At 42.4% G+C, this 19,220-nt stretch overlaps 1 protein-coding gene across 1 annotated transcript; it reads right to left on the bottom strand.

The window, feature by feature from the left end:
* Window positions 1–10,393: 10,393 nt before the first annotated feature.
* Window positions 10,394–13,836, bottom strand: LOC116625220 (cyclin-dependent kinase 4 inhibitor B). Its single transcript, XM_032393623.1, has 2 exons — window positions 13,658–13,836; window positions 10,394–10,733 (listed from the first exon to the last, which is right to left on the bottom strand). The coding sequence occupies exons 1-2, from the start codon at window positions 13,811–13,813 to the stop codon at window positions 10,473–10,475; spliced, it is 417 nt and encodes a 138-aa protein (XP_032249514.1). The 5' UTR covers window positions 13,814–13,836; the 3' UTR covers window positions 10,394–10,472.
* Between the last annotated feature and the right edge of the window lie 5,384 nt (window positions 13,837–19,220).

Genomic DNA, 19,220 nt, shown 5'->3' with positions numbered 1-19,220 from the left:
CGAAATTAAAGGAAACCGCTGCCTGCAGCCGACGCGACATCTGGACACTGAGTGGCGCTGGCGCCGCCGCAGCGGCGGGCTGGCCGCCCCACCAGGTAGGTGGAGCCGAACCCCAACCCCGGGGTCCCTGCTGGGTCGGGGGCACCTCTTCCACCCTCTGCTGCCCGCGTCGCCGAGGGCGCGGGGCTGGGCGGAGAAGCCGGGCAGTTTTTATTTTCGGTTTTAACCTCCGAGACGCAGCGCAACATCTGAACGCTTCTTCCTCTTTCCTCCGCCCGCGGCACTCCCCTCCCCCATGGGCTGCTCCCCGCTTTTCCCGGTTTCCCTGCGGCAGCCTGATGCCCGGCCGGCAGCCCTCCTCCTCCTCCACCCTGCCGGCGCTCCGGCACCCTTCGCTTTCGCTGCCGGACTCCTCCGCGTGGTCGCTCTCCCCGCTCCTCCCTTCCTCCTCCTGCCCCTCTTCTCTTCCACACCACTGATTCTTTATTGCTCGGCCATCCTCCCTCCTCCTCCCCCTTCCCCGCCGTGGTCCACTCAGCACAGGAAAAGCGGGGGAAGGAAAGGAAGCAGCAGCATAAAGGAGGGGTGAGTCGAGGATACAGAGGCGGCCTGAGGACAAGGAGCTCAGTTCCCAGAGCGCAGCCTGGCAGGTCCCCGGCTGCGGGGCTGGATGGAGCTCGGACGCGGGCTCGCTGGCTCCACGGAGGCGGGGAGTCGAGCCCAGGACGCCGCTTTCCGGCGGGTGGCGCTGACTCGGTGCCCCGGCCTCCCCCGCCTGCAGTCAGTCGCGATCGATCCAGAGCCTCGCCCGCTGCAGGCGCGGCCTGGCCGGCCGGGCGTGAGGCAGAGGATGTGGGACTAGCTAGGCCCAGCCTTCGCGGAACCTTAAAGGTGGCCCGCCGCGCTGTGGCTTCTACTTGTGCCCGGGCCTGGTGGTTTAGCGGCAGAAGAGGACCCTCAGCATGAGAGCCGACGGGGCCTTATACATCAGGTGCTAAGCTCCGCGGTACGTGGAGACAGTGAGGTTTGCGTTGCCCAAGCCACCGTACACTACGGAGAGGCCAGGGCTGGCGGCAGGCTTCTGCCCGTTCTCCATCCCTCCCCTCATCGCACGACTTAGCCGCCGACCAGGCCGGTTGCATGAAGTGAGACTTAGGTACCAGTCTTAAATAGCTACTCTAAATATCTAGATCTTCACAAACGCGCCTCTCCCCTCTCCTGTGGGATCCGCTCAGAATTTCCCGAACACCGTGTTCCCTGCTGGGGCTTTGTGCCACTGCCCCCCCCCCCACTCCCATAATGTCCAGGATATTAGTTTCTTCTCTCAGGTAACTCTTGATGATCAGAATTCCATGAGAAACTTGTCACCCCTCCGTCCAGAGGGAATCCCCTTTCTCGGTCTTCATAGGCTAGCTCTTTCTCCTTAAGATCTCAAGTTTCCCTGCTCAGAGACTCTCCCTCTCTCAGGCCCCATCTTATCACCATGGTGGGTTTTTTTTTTTTCCCCTTTTTGTATAGCATTTAGCGAACAAATTATCCTATGTAATTGTTTACTTGTTTGTGGTTTGTCTCTTACAGTAGTCTGTAAACTCCATGGGAGGCAGATCCTGCTCTCTTGCACTACACCAATGACCCTCTCCCCCCCCCCGTCCTCCAAAAAAACCTTCATAGTGTATATCATTAGTAAAAATATACAATTAGAATGAGGGGATTTCATTTTATGGCCCAGAGGAGGGGCACTTTAGAGGGTGGGTAGTTCAGAGAAAGCATCCTGGAGGAAAAAGGGAGCTGCCGGATTCCAGCATGGTATTATTGAAGGAACCTGGAGAAGTGGAAGAGTGAGGGTTTCCAGGCAGGCGATTAGCTGTGGCACTAAACCATGGAAGAAGACGTGTGTTGCACATCTCCTGAAATTATTAGTTTCCAGAGAAAAATTGGAAAATTTTTATATAAAATTTCTAGAGAAATTCTGTTTCCAGAGAAACAGAACCAATAGGATGGGTGTGCATGTGCCTGTGTGTATGATTTATTCTAAGGAACTAGCTTATCTGATTATAGGGGCTGGCAAGTCTGAAATCTGCAAGACAGATAGTTGAGGCTGGAGACCCAGGGAGGAGCTGATGCTGCAGTTTTGAGTCAAGCAGCCTGGAGAAAGAATTGCTTCTTTGGAAAAACTGTCTTTTCACTTAAGGCCTTGGTGAGTTCTGCACACATTATGGAGGGTAATCTGCTTTATTCAAAGTCTATGGATTTAAATGTTAATTATACTTAAAAGTACCTTCCCAGCAACATCTTGACTGGTATTTGACAAAACAGCTGGTACTGTAACCTAGCCAAGGTGACACCTAATATTAAATATCATATTATCCCATTATGTCTAGGGTCTGCTGAGCCTCAGTTTTCCAGACAAGTTTAAATTCAGGAATCTGTCTGTATTGATTGGGCCCATATAACTTAACCTGTAGCCCTTTCATCTTCACCCAGACTTGTTCTGGGGATAAGGGAAGTTGCCCACTTCAGAGGAATGCCATTTGAGTAAGAGCATTAAGTAAGGTCATTCATTATACAATAAGCTCTGTGTTCAATGAATATAAGTTTTAAAATTTAAACTTAAATCCCATCTTGGTTTTCCCCTGCTGCCCAGTACCTGTGTTTTGTAAGTTGTGGCATGCAGGGGAATTCTATGCAATTTTAATAGTAGAGTAAGCAAAATACAATTATGTAGATGAATCTTTAGCAAAACAACCAATTTGTGGCATTACAAAGACTTTTGGAATTCCAAATGACTTTTGGCTGTGTGCTCTTCAAAAAATGTAGGCCCAAGGCCTGAGCATTAGTATGTGTACACCCTTTTACTTGTATTACTTATTGTATCGTACAGTGGCCCTTTGAATTTGGGATTACTGCTTCTATTTTACGGGTGAGAAAACTGAAGCCACAGGGGCTCAAATCTTGGACAGTCTATGGCCAGCAAGTGCTAGGGCTGGAATCATCAAGAAGGTTTTTGGACTATAAGCCTTGTGCTCTTTCTGTTGTACTAAAGGCTGGAGTCAATAGGGAGTGAGCTATCAGTGGGTCATTTGTGCAAATAGAGAATCACTGAATGTGATTTCTTTTCTTTGCTCTTTTCCTTTGGCCTAAAAAACTGATCTCGTAGATCTCTCTTAGTTTTTTTTTTTTACTCATAAGTTTAAGGCATAGATCTCTCTTAGATTTTTTTTTTTAAAGATGTTATTTATTTATTTGACAGAGAGAGACACAGCGAGAGAGGGAACACAAGCAGGGGGAGCAGGAGAGGGAGAAGCAGGCTTCCCGCTGAGCAGGGAGCCCGATGTGGGGCTCGATCCCAGGACCCTGGGATCATGACCTGAGCCAAAGGCAGACGTGTAATGACTGAGCCACCCAGGCGCCCCCCAAAATATATATATATATATTTTTAAGAGCAGTTATGTTCACAGCCAAAGTAGCTCTTAGTTTTTTAATGGAGGAAAATTATTTTCTATTTTGGATCAGCAAATTCATCCCACAGGCAGAGATAGAAGAGGATATTTTACTTGCTTTGTGCCACTGCCCCCCCCACTCCCATAATGTCCAGGATATTAGTTTCTTCTCTCAGGTAACTCTTGATGATCAGAATTCCATGAGAAACTTCCATAATACTGCACATGTTCAAGCTGAAAACCCCAAGGTATAAGACAAAAGTCACCATAAGCAAGATTTTAAAACTATCATTTGAACATATGACAAAAGATTAACTTTTAAAATATATAAATACATATATGAACAAAAAGGTAAACCAATAGAAATATGAGCAAAGAATACAATGGGTAGCTTATAGTAGAGCATATACAAATGGTCAGAAAAATATATGAAAAGATACTCAGTTTTACTCATTAGTAAAGAAAGGTAACAGAAACCATGACATATCTATGGGTGTGGCAAAAATTTAAAAAGGAGCGATAATGTTGGTAAAGTCGTCAGGAAACAATCACACACACTATTGTAGCTTGGTGTGATTGTTTTGGAAGGCAACTTTAGACTATTTATAAAAATTGAACATGCATACGTGTCCCTTTGACTTAGCAATTCCTCTCCTATAGCTCATATAAGTATGCAAAGATACACATACATAAATATATGCATGGAAATATATATACCATATATGTACTGTGTATATATATGTATGGAAAGAGATATATGCTATGCATGCATGCATGTATTTGTGTTTATGATATTTGTATTTTTATATATACAGATATATGTTTATACACATATATAAAGATACATGTCCCTTTAACTCAGCATTTCCACTCAATAACTCATACCAGTATGAAAAGTATATATCTATTTATGTGCATATATACACACACTCATATGTAATATTGAAGATATACAGACACACATATATACACATGCACATATAAGTTTGGAAAGATTTTACACAGAGACACACATATGCACACACACTTTGTGTGCATGGGTGTGTGAGAGAGAGATATATTCTTTTTTTTTGAGAGAGAGAGATATTCTTAACCCTTGAAGTTTCCCTCCTATAAATTTCTGCAGATAGTTCATGTAAGAATGCAAAAAAGATTCTTTATAGCATCATATATAGTAGCAAAAAAAAAGCAAGAAAGGAAAAAGGAGATAATTTATGTGTTTGCCAATAGATTTCTTTTTTAAACTGGGTTTCATCCATAAAATATAAAATTATACAGCCATAAAAAAATGAAGTGCATCTATCTGTCCTGCTAATGGAAGTTGTCTAAGATCTATTACTAATCAAAGAAAACAAATAGTTGTGGGATAGTATGATCCCATTTATGTTTTCCAAATATGTGTACTGTGGGAGAGGTGTTTACAATTATATGTACCTATATTTCTGGAAGGTTAATTAAAAAAATTTAAAAATAGTGGTTACCTCTGGGTAGTGAGAATGGGGAGGGGTAGTGAGGTTTTAGGAGATTTTTACTTAATTTTGTTTATTTTTTGTACTGCTTGAAAGTTTACCGTGAACAAAAATTTTAAAGTAACCACCACAGACATCTCAAATGTAGAGATGCTAATTCTGTAGACCTGATGGTCAGTAAATCTAAATTTTAGAACATCTCTCTCTGTAGGTGATTCTAATGTGGAGCCAAGATTGAGAACCATGTCCCTATCTGTTGGTCTCCAATGACTGGCGGGGACAGCACTATCTTTTTAAAGATATAATAAATACCTGAATGTAAAATGAAATGTCATTTAATTTTTCTCTAGAGAGAGGATGACATTACATTTTTTGTTTGTTTGTTTATGGTGATATTTAAGCAGATCAAAAGGCTCCTGCAATCCTAGATAGATTTGTATGTGATAACTCTATCAAAGGCAGTCCAGAAATTAGAGAGTAGTAGAAGACGACCAACTATTTCAGGGAAGGTTAGTGTTTAAAACTCTAGGTGGCATGTTGGGAGGAGATACAGGGGACTACAGATGTTTCTCCTGTGCCCTAGGAGAGGTGGTAGAACCCAGCAACTCAGACCCACACAGGTATTGGAACTCTAATGCTTGGGGCTTCTGAGTGGGAAAGGGATTAACAGGTGTTTGGGGTTCCTTTGTAAACTTCCACTATAATGTAGATGGCTGTGAGTGAGCATGTCACCTTCACATATCTCTCAGGGTTTTTCCCCCACCCCGGCAAAATCTTTCAGACTTCAAATTAGTGAATCAGAGTTGGATTCTCAGTTTTGATGTACATGCTGATTTATATTAGTGTGCTTGGTATGTAATCCATGCTAGTTACATATTATTTCACTAGTAGCACTTGTTTCAAAGCAAATTTGTGGCAAAATTAATAAAGAAATTATAAATATATAAATATATAAAATTTAAATATTTAAATTAAATTAAAATTTAATTAAAACTTAAAAATTTAGTAAATATATATACTTAAATTTGTATATATTTATAATTATATATTATACATTATACATATTATAGTTATATAATTAAATATAAATGATAAATATAAATGACTTACAAAAGTTACCATTTCTTTTTTTTTTTTTTTTTTTTTAAAAAATTTTTTTTATTTATTTGAGAGAGAGAGAATGAGAGAGAGCAAGCACATGAGAGGGGGGAAGGTCAGAGGGAGAAGCAGACTCCCTGCCGAGCAGGGAGCCCGATGCGGGACTCGATCCAGGGACTCGATCCAGGGACTCCAGGATCATGACCTGAGCCGAAGGCAGTCGCTTAACCAACTGAGCCACCCAGGCGCCCCAAAAGTTACCATTTCTAAAAGTAAAGTAATTCTTTTCCTTATGCAAGGAATGATATTAAAATCTTCTGAGTGGGGGAGTCAAGAGGCAAGAAAGGAGCCATCCTATTTGTCGTAGCTGAACTTGAGAAAAGTTTTATAGAAAACCAAGGCAGTAGGGAATGAGCAGATTCTGATTATTTTAGGCCTGGGAACATTTCGCAAATCCCATCAGTATGTAGACCATATAAGTTTGTTTTGATTTGATTTGATTAATTCTGTTGAATTACTGACCTTGCACAAAACACCACCAAGCTGTTCCTCCTTGTATTCCTTTTGTTGCTTTCATCTCCTTCTCTGCCCTCCTGAATAGCGACAGGTACACATTTAGGTGATACAGAAGTCTTCCCTAACCAGCTGGTTTCTACTATCCCCCAGGCAAAATTTAAGGACCTAAAGTTTCAAGGAATCCAATAGAAACAAACCAGAAAGTACAGACCCCTAGAAATGGGTCTGTAAGATCCATGACTGCTGTTTACCGAGTTACTTACCTTTGAATGACTATATATTTTAGCATTTTCTCACCTTCGCACTTTGTTCTTTCTGATATCCCCAACCTTCTCTCTCTCTCTCTGTCTCTCTCTCTCCCTCCCTCCCTCTTTTTAAGTAAGCTCTACAACCCAGCGTGGGGCTTGAACTCACCACCCCAAGATCAAGACTCAAATCAAGAATCACATGCTCTACCAACTGAGCCAGCTAGGTGCCCCAGCCCAACCTTTTCTCTTGGTTCTAACTCCTAAACCAACCCATTCTAGGTCAGAATCCCTTGTTATATGCTCATTTTAAAACGACTTTTTCTTTCAGAACACTTACATTAGTTTGCAATGCCTATTTCAGCGTTACTTTATAAATCTATTTGGTCTACTTGCTTATCTCACTTTAAGAAACTAATTCCTCTAGTGGCTTTGAGTGGCATTAAGAGAAATGCAAAAAGCAACAGGGAAAATGAGGTAAAACAAAATGAAAAAGACCTGAACATTTAAACTATTAATTTGGAAAGCATCTTTTCTGCTCCTAGTTCTCGCAAATTTGTCTCGCAAATTTGTCTGTAATTTTTCAACTAACTGGTGGAGGTGGTGCTTAATAAAGATTTTTTTCCCTCCCAAGGCTCCAGAATTTTAAAATATGTCTTTCCTCTCTATTCTTCTATGTATCTTTCCTTGACTCTTAGTATGGCACAATTATTACTAATAAAATGTAAGACCCCACTACATTCATATATGCCACAAATTCATAAAGGGGTAAAGCTTTAGTGATGGTAGGGAGCTTTGGAGTTATCTAGTCTAATTCCCACCTTTTATAGATGAGGGAAATGAGGCTAATCAAAGTCACAGGACTCAGGTCATGTAGTTGGAGAACCAGTACTGGGACCCAGGTCTTCCATTTTTCCAATCAGGTCCTAACTTCTCTTTCCTTCCTTCCCTCTTTCCTTCCTTCCTTTCCTTTCCTTCCCTGGCATTATAAATAGGACAGGAGAAGATCATGGAAAGTATTGTGACACAACTATTGTTGCTCCTTCAAATAATTTTTAAACTTAAAATTGTATTTTCTTATTTTCTTACATATGTTCTATCATCTATCATCTCTATGTTCATATCTATTTGTAGCTTAGTTAACTGAACACTGTGAAATTATACCAAGCCCCAAATTATTCAAGTTTTCACAGAATGACTCAATAGGTTGTTAATAATAAAAACTTAGGATGTCAGGGGCACCTGGGTGGCTCAGTCATTAAGCGTCTGCCTTCGGCTCGGGTCATGATCCCAGGGTCCTGGGATCAAGCCCCACGTCGGGCTCCCTGCTCAGCGGGAAGCCTGCTTCTCCCTCTCCCACTCCCCCTGCTTGTGATCCCTCTCTCGCTACGTCTCTGTCAAATAAATAAATAAAATCTTAAAAGAAAAAAGAAAACTTAGGATGTCAGAATTAGGTTGTAATTAGCTGCTAACATATACATGAAAGCAGATCTCTTTTATTTTATTTTTAAATTTTTATTTATTTCTTTAATCTCTGCACCCAATGTGGGGCTTGAACTCATGACCCCAAGATCAAGAGTCAGATGCTCTATCTACCAACTGAGCCAGTCAGGCGCCCCAGACCTCTTCTATTTTAAGTGACACTGACTTTTGCATTTTCTACATAAGGCAGTCCACAGAAGTGCTTCTTCAGATGACTTCTATCATTTTTCCAGATCACCGATTTTACTTGCTCTTCTTCTGGTAGAATCTTGAACTGTGTCTTGAACATTGGAAGAATTATACCCTCTTATAAAAAATAATCAACTAATATTTCTCTATCTTGTTCTCATCTGGGAAATGATACCTATCTCTCCAGTTTACGTATTAAATGAATATATTTTAATGTATGCCTGACACAAGTTATGTGTCAATAAGTGCTTACATATTTTTTCCAATAAGAAATGCTCTGATTCTCAACTAACTTTCCCCAGTAATGTATTCATTTGGGTATAAGGAATTGATGGGGAAGTAAAGATTTTTTTATTCAATTTAAAGAAACCCCTTCTTTTGGTCTCTCAAATTAGTTTTTTTTTCTGTTTCTCTCACTCTCTTTCTCACACACACCCCATAAATCTTTTCCTAGTATGTGTAGCAGTTTTTTTTTTTATAAATTGTTGTCGGTATCATTTATCAATAATTATTATAAAGAGTGAGAGAAGTGAACCTCTTTGAGTCTTTAACATTTCTCAGGAGTTAGTGGTAAATCCATGATCATACATTTTTAAACCAAAATATCCACATCTTTGAGTCCAATCTATTGTTTTTTCTTTATTAAAGCATTGAAGTATCAGTTGTTCCAATGCTGTAAGGAATCAAGCAACACTGGACATTAAATCCCAAAGCAGTACACCTTTAGTTTGCTCAGCAGATATGAAGACATTCCACGAGCCATCATCATATATTTTAAACAGTTTTATACTCAATTTACTCTTTCAGTAACCCTTTGGGAAATACCCCAAAATAATTTACTGGGCAAGTACATCAGTTTTCTAAAAGATATTTGGAATATTTCATAGTTTGACCCCCTGAGACACTCTAGTAAAGGAAACGGTCAGAAAATTTAACAAAGAAATAAATAGGTTAAGGATGAATGGGTCTAAGCTTTAGCACTGTGACAGAGCTTCATTTAAAAGCTGTATTTCTTCCTCACCGAGGAGCACGAGTTACTTTGTTATTTAAAGCCTCCCCAGTAAGAGTGTTACTGAAGAACAACTCAAAGTACAAAATATCACAAAATCTTTTCATCTGCGGGGGGGGGGGGTTCTTTATCCTATCGTATATAGATGAAGCAAGTCCTTACAGTTAATCGCGACAGTTGCTCTCCCTACAATCCACCACGTCATCCTGCGCGCTGACTTCTGGAACTCCCCAAGAATCTCCCCTCGACTGAATAACAAACAGCAAGCACCTGCCCCTCTCCGGGAGCTGTTCTGTGTCGTCTTGACCCAGGGATCGTAGAACCTGTGGGCAAATTCAAGGTGGCTCTCGCATCCTCCTTTCCCGTCACTATCTGGTGGAACTGGGCGCAAGTCCCCAGGGCTTCGCAGGTGACTTGGGTGGCAACACACAGCCTATAAAGCCTTGGGCACCTGCTGATGCCCTCTACTGTCGAACTCGTCTTTGGCATCGTTGTCGTCTCCTCAGTCTTCAGAGGTTTCCTTCTAGCCCCCGGCGCCTCAAACCCAGCGTAGGGGCTGCCGATATGCTCCTTCAAGGTCAGAGGGCAAACGTGCCATCTGCCTCCTGCTCGAATGCCAACCATCGCCGCCTCCCACTGTGCCGCCAGCGTCTTTCCAGTGAAGTTTGGCAGACACCTGGGGTCGTTAGGGACTTTATAGGCCGCTTTTTGCCAGAAAACCCTGAAAAGTAAACGACACCCGGGAGCTTCACGTTCAGCTCCTAAATCTCTCTGGAAATCCATTTGCACCACCTCTGCGTTTGGCTGCACTGTGAGTGTGAGGGCGGGATCCAGGGGAAAAGAAGAAAGAAAAAAAAATGTATTCATTCATGGTCCGCTTCTCCTCCCCCACGGTGAGTCAAGTCTCCTGGAAGGCTTTCAGGCTTTCCGCCGCTCCACATTTGTAGCCTCCCTTGAACTAAGTTGGGGCTGGGGAACAGGGGAGAAAAGACGTGTCGTTGTGGGCGGCTGGGGGTACCTGCCATCAGTCTCCTGCAGCTGCGCGCAGGTACCCGGCGACAGCGCGGTGGCCCCGCTCCTCAGCCAGGTCCACGGGCAGGCGGCCCCAGGCATCGCGCACGTCCAGCCGCGCGCCGGCTCGGTGCAGCAGCACGAGCGTGTCCAGGAAGCCCTCCCGGGCCGCGTCGTGCACAGGTCGGGTGAGGGTGGTAGGGTCGGCGCAGTTGGGCTCCGCGCCGTGGCACAGCAGCAGCTCGGCCACGCGGGTGCTGCCCATCATCATGACCTGCCGGAGAGAGCAGAGTGGTCAGGGCGGCGGTGGTCAGGGCAGCAAGATGCAGGCCTGGGCCGGGACAGGTAGAACCGTTTCAAAGAAATACCTATTCATGAAGTATCCACCTAACGCAGGGGAGCTTACAAGTCTCAGGAGTCTGGTTATGCTTCGTTTGCTGATGCAATCCCAACACCCTCCCCCCTCTCCCCTGTTATAACTCTACTCAGTCCTAATTGGGTTGCATTTTATTCTCCAAACATGCGGAGACAAGAAAGAGCTGATAATAAAGCTCTAATAGTCGTTGTGCGAAAAAGAAAATTTTGATTTCTGTTGGAACATGGGAATCTATTTTGTTAAATGATTTATGGGCAGAGTTACGTCGAAAAGCTTTTAAAGTCTTAGATTATTTCCCTTGATGCCTCTCCCACCTCAGCCATAATCCGGATCTAAAAATATTTACTAGGCAGTCAGCTGATATTTTTAAGAGAGAAATGCTTTAGAGGACAAATAATGTTTTATTTTTTATTTTTTAAAGAGTTTATTTATTTGACAGAGAGAGACAGCCAGAGAGGGAACAAAAGCAGGGGGAGTGGGAGAGGGAGAAGCAGGCTTCCTGCGGAGCAGGGAGCCCGATTTGGAGCTCAATCCCAGAACTCCGGGACCATGACCTGAGCTGAAGGCGGATGCTTAATGATTGAGCCACCCAGGCGCCCCAGAAATAATGTTTTAAGTTGTTTAGTTTTCCTCTTATATCCCCTGTGGGAGGCTTTTACATTTCATTGTCATATATGTTTGCGCTCATGAACTGAATATAGTCTGACAGTTTGAGCCAAAATTGGAGATAGAGGGGAAAAAGTAATGTCACATCTAGCCTTATAAGATGATGAAAACAAGTTATTTTTTTAACAAGTGATTTACCATTTTTAATATTTTAAGTTTACATTATAGGTAAGGGATAAAATTTATTTATTTATTTTTTTTTATTAAGATTTTTTATTTATTTATTTGAGAGAGAGAGAATGAGAGAGAGCAAGCACATGAGAGGGGGGAGGGTCAGAGGGAGAAGCAGACTCCCTGCCGAGCAGGGAGCCCGATGCGGGACTCGATCCTGGGACTCCAGGATCATGACCTGAGCCGAAGGCAGTCGCTTAACCAACTGAGCCACCCAGGCGCCCGGTAAGGGATAAAATTTAAAGGGTAATATATTTAATGTAACATAAACACTATATTTACATTGTACAGGATTTTATAATGTAACAGGATTTTATAATGTTAGATAGTAAATAATTTGCTATGTAAAAAAGAGCTCGGATGTTAGTCAAATCAGAGCAATGCATAATTTAGAAAAAAGATGTTTTGGAGCTGTAAGCCTGTAGTGTCCACTTGTGTATATGTACATTATACAAGCATTTACTTTCTTATTTTAACAATAAAACAGTTTTTGATAACTAAATATCCAAAACGGAGTTCTTTATTCTTGTGAGTTTATGTATTTTAAAATGTACCATGTAATTGAAAGACAGTACTTTTTGTTTCATGAATATTCGAAACATCCATTTCCTCCCTTAAAAACCATGATATGTTATCATTTCCACTAGTGATGTATGTCAGATATTTCATATATAGAGGGAAAAAAAAAGTGGTTCTTAGTATCTCCGAAAATGATGAATTAAAACTACAATTAAAATCTCTTTTAAAATTATTGATATCATTTGAAGTCTTTAATAACTACAATATTTTTGCTGCTTTAAACTATCCCTCATTTCTTTTTCTTTTTTTAAAGATTTTATCCCCTTATTTGAGAGCGCACGCATGGTGCGTGCACACACACAAGCAGGGGAGGCAGGAGAGGCAGAGGGAGAGGAAGAAGCAGACTCCCCGCTGAGCAGGGAGCTGGAGGCAGGGCTTGATCTCAGGACCCTAAGATCATGACCCCAGGGGAAGGCAGATGCTTAATCGACTGAGCCACCCAGGCACCCCAAGCTATCCCTCACTTCTTGTAACACTTTTCTAAGAATGCAAAAGGAATGAACATATATTTCTTTAAAAATCTACACAATTAATAAGATTCCTTAATAACAGCTTGGTTCTAGAACGTGACACTGAAATGAATACTAACCATTATAGTCAACAATAAAGCACAAAACATTACCTTGGATTTTAAAGGAATTAAAAAAAATCAGTACTAATTAAAGGGATTCATAAACATACTGAATAAAGGATTTTAACAATGAAGAGGGGAATTATTTATGTAGACCCTCTGCCATTTAAAAAGGACCTAAAAATTGCTGCAAGCATGCTTTTGTAATCTAATCACTGTATAATTAAACAAAAATCTATGGAAGCATATTTTTTCTTATGTAACACTCAAGAGACACTGATAACATAAAAGGAATTAAGTTCTGTGGTCAAGGAATCCTGGCTTATCTCTTTGTATTCAGTTTGCCTCTATGAGAAAAGAATAAGAGAATTTCATATTGCAGCCTAGAAGTGCACGGTAATTTTTTTCATGCACTATGATTCTGCATGATTCCTCAAATCTAATCCAGATTGTGTAATTTTGTCATTTAATTATCTCTATCAATGAAAGTTGATCGATATTTATTGAAAGACAGACAAAAATTTTCCTCCCCAAATAACCCTCCTTCTCCCCCCAATTGAATTTATCCCTTGCATCTGTGATCACAAGACGGGAGAGGGAATATTGACATTTTTTCCACTACTAAAAAGAAAACCAAACTGAAGTAGTGGTTTTTTTCAATCCCTTTCTTTAGGATCCTTGGTGGGGGAGAACCTGCTTTACACCTGGGCTCCACACCTCAAGGAAGAGAGACACAGGTACGTTGGTGAAGATCTCGGTCCCAGCCGCGTCCCACGGAGGCCGCTCCCCTTTGTTCATGCGCCCCCTGCCGGCGAGGCCCCAGGGCCCCAGCTACCTGGATCGGCCGCCTCCCGAAGCGGTTGACTCCGTTGGGATCCGCACCGGTTTCCAGGAGCTGCCGCACGGTCTCCACTTGCCCCTGCGCCGAGGCGTTGGCCAGGCCCGCGTCGTCGCCACCACCACCGAGCATGCCCTTGTCCTCCTCGCGCATTTCGCAGGCCGCAGACGCAGACTGACCGGGATAATCCACCGCTGGCCGTGAGCGTCGCCACACTCCCTTGTTCCCCACCTCGCCTAGGCGCCGTCTCCCCTCCGTGGGAAAGTTCAGGTCAGCTTCAGCCCTCTTTCGCCGTCCTTCTGTCGCCTTGGAGGTCCTTGCAATGCCGTGCCACTCGTGGTTAAACCGGGCTTTTCCCGGCTCACTCCCGGGAAGAAGCGCCTCGCGTGGCCGCAGCCGAGCGCAGGGCGCCTCCGGCCGCCGAGCGCGGGCGCGTCGCAGCGTTCTCACTGCGAAGCCTCGCTCCGGCTAGATGGAGAGCCGGCTGGGAATGAATCCGTTTCACGCTGGGCGGCCGGGCAGGGCATTCCCCACCCCCTTAGGCTCCGCCCTCTGTCCGGCCGGCCGGCGCGGGCACTTCCCACTCCGCTGGCCAGGAGGCCTGGCCCGCAGATGACGTTACAGCCGACGAGGTAGGGGCGGGCGAGGGGGAAGCCAGCCCGGACTGTGCTGGGACGCATGCGCCAGACACCGGGCGTGCGGAGCTTGCTGTCCTGCTGGCCCAGTGTCCTGCAAGGCCTTAGCTAAGGTTTTGGAAAAGTTGAATTAATGCAGTCAGCTCCTAATCCCCTCCCTCCAGCAGGCGGAGCAGAGGATTTCTATTCCTTCAGCCCCTGTGCCAGCTGGTTTCACTCTGGAGACGTTAGTCGTTCCTTGTGCAATTGAACGACTGGCTAAGAGGCATTCAAAATAACTTCGTCTCCCCTAAGATTTCTGAAAGTGACATTTTTGCACCTGTCATGCAGGTTAAATTCATCCCCAGGGAGTACTTGAACTTCACTAGCTTCACATCTTGCATCAACCTTAGCAATTTTCTTTTGGGTGTGTCTTCTTAGTTGAATTAGTCAAAAATCAGTCACAGTGAAAAATCCTGAGAATCCTGTTTTGAATGTGTTTTTTATTCTTTTCATCTTTAAATAATGGATACACACACACACACACAACTCCAAAAAACAAACCTAGTTTGGGAATGACAATGGCAACCTGGTACATGTGAGACTTTTAAAAAATATAAATATGTATTTTAAGAATCTGAGATTCCAGTTTCATGATATTTGAATAGTATTATTTTTGTTTGCACTCTTACCTATTTAAACCCACTTCGCGAGTATTTGATTTTTATTTATCATGAGTAATAAAGGAAATTTATGCAGTAATAATGAAGCATAATAAAACAGGGGTGTGGTGCTGGGCCTGTCATTAAACAGGCTGAACCTGTCATTAAATCCTCTTCTGAAGATTTAAAGGCCAATTGCCTTTCTTCCCAATCTTCCTAGGTGTTTGAATTAACATATGTATTGCTTTAAAGATTTAAAAAATTGCAGCTGATGTTCGATTAAAATAGGAAGAGAACCACAAGTTATGTATCTGTTCTCTGAAAGCTTTGGTGAGGAACTACATTAGACTGAGCTTCTTCTAACACGGAACAGTTCTTATTTACAAGTTAATTTTGGTTCAGAGTGCAGAGGAAGAGTGCCTAAGGAAGGGCAATTGCTTGCTTACTCATAAATGGGAGTTTGTTTCACATGTTTCTTTTTTTAAAAAAATTTTAAAGATTTTATTGATTTATTTGACAGAGAGAGACACAGCGAGAGAGGGAACACAAGCAGGGGGAGTGGGAGAGAGAGAAACAGGCTTCCCGCTGAGCAGGGAGCCTGAATGCGCGCTCGATCCCAGGACCCTGGGATCTCGACCTGAGGCAAAGGCAGACGCTTAATGACTGAGCCACCCAGGCGCCCCTCACGTGTTTCTTCTAGCATACCTTAGCTTGGGCTCCCCCTCCCCAATCCATTGAAGAATAAGGAAGAGTTCTTCAAAGACAGGGGAGCCCATAGAAGTGGTGGTTAGGGATGAAGATCTACTGACCGAGACAGAGTTGAAATCCACCTGGATAGGGAAGGGGAGGAGGCAGCATTGATAATCTTACCCCATCTCATTTCTTAGTTTTCAGCTTCTTAATTTCTCTATCTTTCCCTCTTATTTGAACCTCCACTCTTATCTGAAAAAGAAAAGTCCTTTTATTTGTTGATGGTGGCTCCATTTCTTGGTCTGGCCAGAGGAATAGAAGTCTACTTCTGGTTGAAAAGGATAGATGAGCTGTTTTTGACCAGTCTTTGGAGCTAGTCCCCACCCATGGTGTACTGGAGATTACAGGTGTATAGGCAGAATGGGAGAAGGAAGAGGAAATAGAGACAGTGGGAAGCCAGAGTTTTGAAATGGATGGCATTGTTTCTTTGGCAGTCACTCTGAGGGGCTGAGTCATCAGACTGATAGTGGTGGATGTGGTGGCAAATGGACTCAGTCCAGAGTATCTTCAACAGAAAGCCTAGCTACCCTGAAATTTAGTGCACAGCCAAATGTAAAAAGGCAGGTTGCCTTTTAAAGGAGTGTTGTTGGGGTCTTTCTTCTAACGGATCCAGTAATTAAATTAGTTCAACAAAATTTAGCTCAGTATGTCCTATATTCCAGGAGTCCACAATTGAGTAAGATATGGGTGCTAGCTTTTAAGAAAGTCTCCCTGGTGGCACTCAAAACTAATAAATAGAGAGTTTCAATTTAATGCAATAACTTTACTGAGGATGTATCTATAGGATATTTTGGGAGTAAGAAGAGGGGAACTTAAATCAAGATGGAGATGCAGAGGAGTTACCAGATGAAGAGTCTCTAAAGAATGCATCAGAAAATATTTCCTGTGTTCTAGATTTGAGCTTTGGATTTCTCTGAAACTTAACAAAAAGGTCAGAAAAAGATAGCATGAGCCAATTTTTGAGCCACCTTCTTAAGTGGTAAGCATGGCCAAAGTGTCTGAAAAAATGAAAACTATTTGGAGTTGATAAGGAGATGGAAGAAAATTGTTTTTAGTTGAAGGGGACATAGACAAAGAGTGGTAAGATAGAGAAAAAGCCAATTAGCCGAATGTCTGAGAATCTTCCACGAGGCAGATATGTGAGCTTCACTCAGTAAGTTGACTGGGAAAGAATTTTGGGCGGGGGAAATGTTGCTAGCGGTACGCGCGATTACTAGCACCACGGACAGCGCCTTCCTAGGAAGCGCATCTAGGTGGTCCTAACCCACTCCAGACTGAGAATTCCTGAGAAAGCTTCACACTTGATATTCCAAACCCCTTTTCTCCCCTGAAATTCAAAGAATCACATGGAAACTCGATGGACTAATTTACAAAACATCTTTACAACGGACTGCTTAATCTGATTTCCAAATATTACTGGATTATCTAATATTCTCTATGTAAAGAACATGAAATCGTCTCTATATTTAAAAGAAGAGAGGAGAAATATACTTAATGTCTACCCTGTTCCAAGTGATTTACAAGTATTTCATTTAACTCTCATAAAACTCCAATGCAAAATGTATCAGTTTCTCAATTTTACAGACAAGACAAAAGGATCAAAGAAATTAAGTAACTTGCATACTAGTTAAGCATTGTTGGAGGTAGGGTCTAACCTGTGTGTCTTCAGAGCCTCTACCCCTAACACTACATAGTGTTTTTAGCAGCTGTCATGGTAGGCTTCACTGGAAAAAAAAGTGCAATGAACTGGCTTATAATTATTTTCCAGCCTACATTGTGTTTTCCAGATGGTTCACCTCACAGCACACCCTTAATAGACTTCAAAGATGACATTTCACATGTAATACAATAGCACATTTGTCTTGGACAATAGGGTGAGATAATGAAACATTTTACCTCTCCCTGAAACCCAGCTGTCTCTAGGATGAAACACAACCTATTGTTAATGCTTTAAACACATTTAAGAGATGAAGTGGATGGGAACATAGCGGGCAGCTGAAACTTAGAATTGTCACAGCTATGCCATTTAATAGGGTGGATAATTTATAAGTGAGAAAAGGGAGAAAGTAAATGGTAAATTGGCATAGAATTTTGGAGGTAAATAGAAGGGAATGAGTAGAGGGGTGGCTGGGTGGCTCAGTCAGTTAAGTGTCTGCCTTTGGCTCAGGTCATTATTCCAGGGTCCTGGGATTGAGCCCCATGTCGGGCTCCTTGCTCAGCGGGGAGCCTGCTTCTCCCTCTGCCTGCCATTCCCTCTGTTCGTGCTCTCCCTCCCTCCCTCTCTTTCTCTCTCTCTGACAAACAAACGAATAAATCTTAAAAAAAAAAAAAAGAAGGGAATGAGTAGAATCGGTTTCAATATTACAAATAATGCAAATTTCCAGTGAAAATGTTCATATTCTAGTTGGTGAAACTATATATGAACTCACTATCAAAGTGTGAATACAAATCAATTTGTATTTGTATGACCCACCTCCCATCAGGAGACTTGATTCTCTCCATTTCATCAGTTGAGATTTATGCTTCAGGATTCATAGTATATCTCTTTCTATATTCCCATATTTATTTCTTCCCTTTTTTTAAAAGAAGATTTTGTTTATTTATTTGAGAGAGAGAGAGAGTGCACAGCAGGGGGGAGGGGCAGAGGGAGAGGGAGAAGCAGACTCCCTGTTCAGCAGGGAGTCCCAGGGAGGGCTTGATCCCAGGATCCCAAGATCACGACCTGAGCTGAAGGCAGATGCTCAACCAACTGAGCCACCCAGGCGCCCCTCCCATATTTATTTAAGTTTAATTGAACAGTGGACATTTTAGCATCTATATTAGTTTTCCAAGGCTGCCATAAAACAATACTATAGACTAGTTGTCTTAAACAATAGAAATTTATTTTCTCAGCTTGGTTTCTCCTGAGGTCTCTCTCCTAGGTTTGCAGATGGTCACATTCCTGCTGCTTCTTCTCATATTCATCCTGTGTGCATGTAAGTCCCTGGTAATCTCTTTTGTGTGTTCAAATTCCCTCTTCTCATAAGGACACTAGTCAGATTGGATTAGGACCCACTCCAACAGCCTCATTTTAACTTAATCACTTCTCTACATGCCCTATCTTCAAATACAGTCACATTCTGAGATACTGACGGTCAAAGATTTAACATATGAATTTTGGGGGGACACAATTCAGTCTATAATGGAGTCTTTCCCAATTTCTACACATATCATTTTTATTAATTTGTTTATTTGAATAAGGGTGAAAATAATGTCAACACATTGAAATTTGTTGATATTGATACCAGTCTCTTGTGTCTCTTTTATATTTTATTTATTTATTTTTTAAATATTTTATTTTTAAGTAATCTGTATACCCAATGTGGGGCTCAAACTCACAACCGTGAGATCCAGAGTCACTTGCTCTACTGACTGAGCCAGCCAGGCACCCCAATTTGTGTCTCTTCTAGTCTATAGATTCCTTTCTTTCTTCTTCCTTCCTTCCTTCCTTTCTTTCTTTCTTTCTTTCTTTCTTTCTTTCTTTCTTTCTTTCTT

The sequence above is a fragment of the Phoca vitulina genome, unplaced genomic scaffold (genome assembly GCF_004348235.1).
Source record: "Phoca vitulina isolate PV1807 unplaced genomic scaffold, GSC_HSeal_1.0 scaffold75, whole genome shotgun sequence".
NCBI lineage: Eukaryota > Metazoa > Chordata > Mammalia > Carnivora > Phocidae > Phoca > Phoca vitulina.
Note: the sequence above shows the minus strand (reverse complement) of the source record. Positions and strands in the feature narration are given on the sequence as shown.

Coding starts and splice junctions, on each gene's coding strand:
- LOC116625220 (XM_032393623.1), bottom strand. CDS start 13,813: ATGCGCGAGGAGGACAAGGGCATGCTCGGTGGTGGTGGCGACGACGCG. Junction 10,734..13,657: donor TCGGGAGGCGGCCGATCCAG/GTAGCTGGGGCC, acceptor TCTCTCCGGCAG/GTCATGATGATGGGCAGCAC.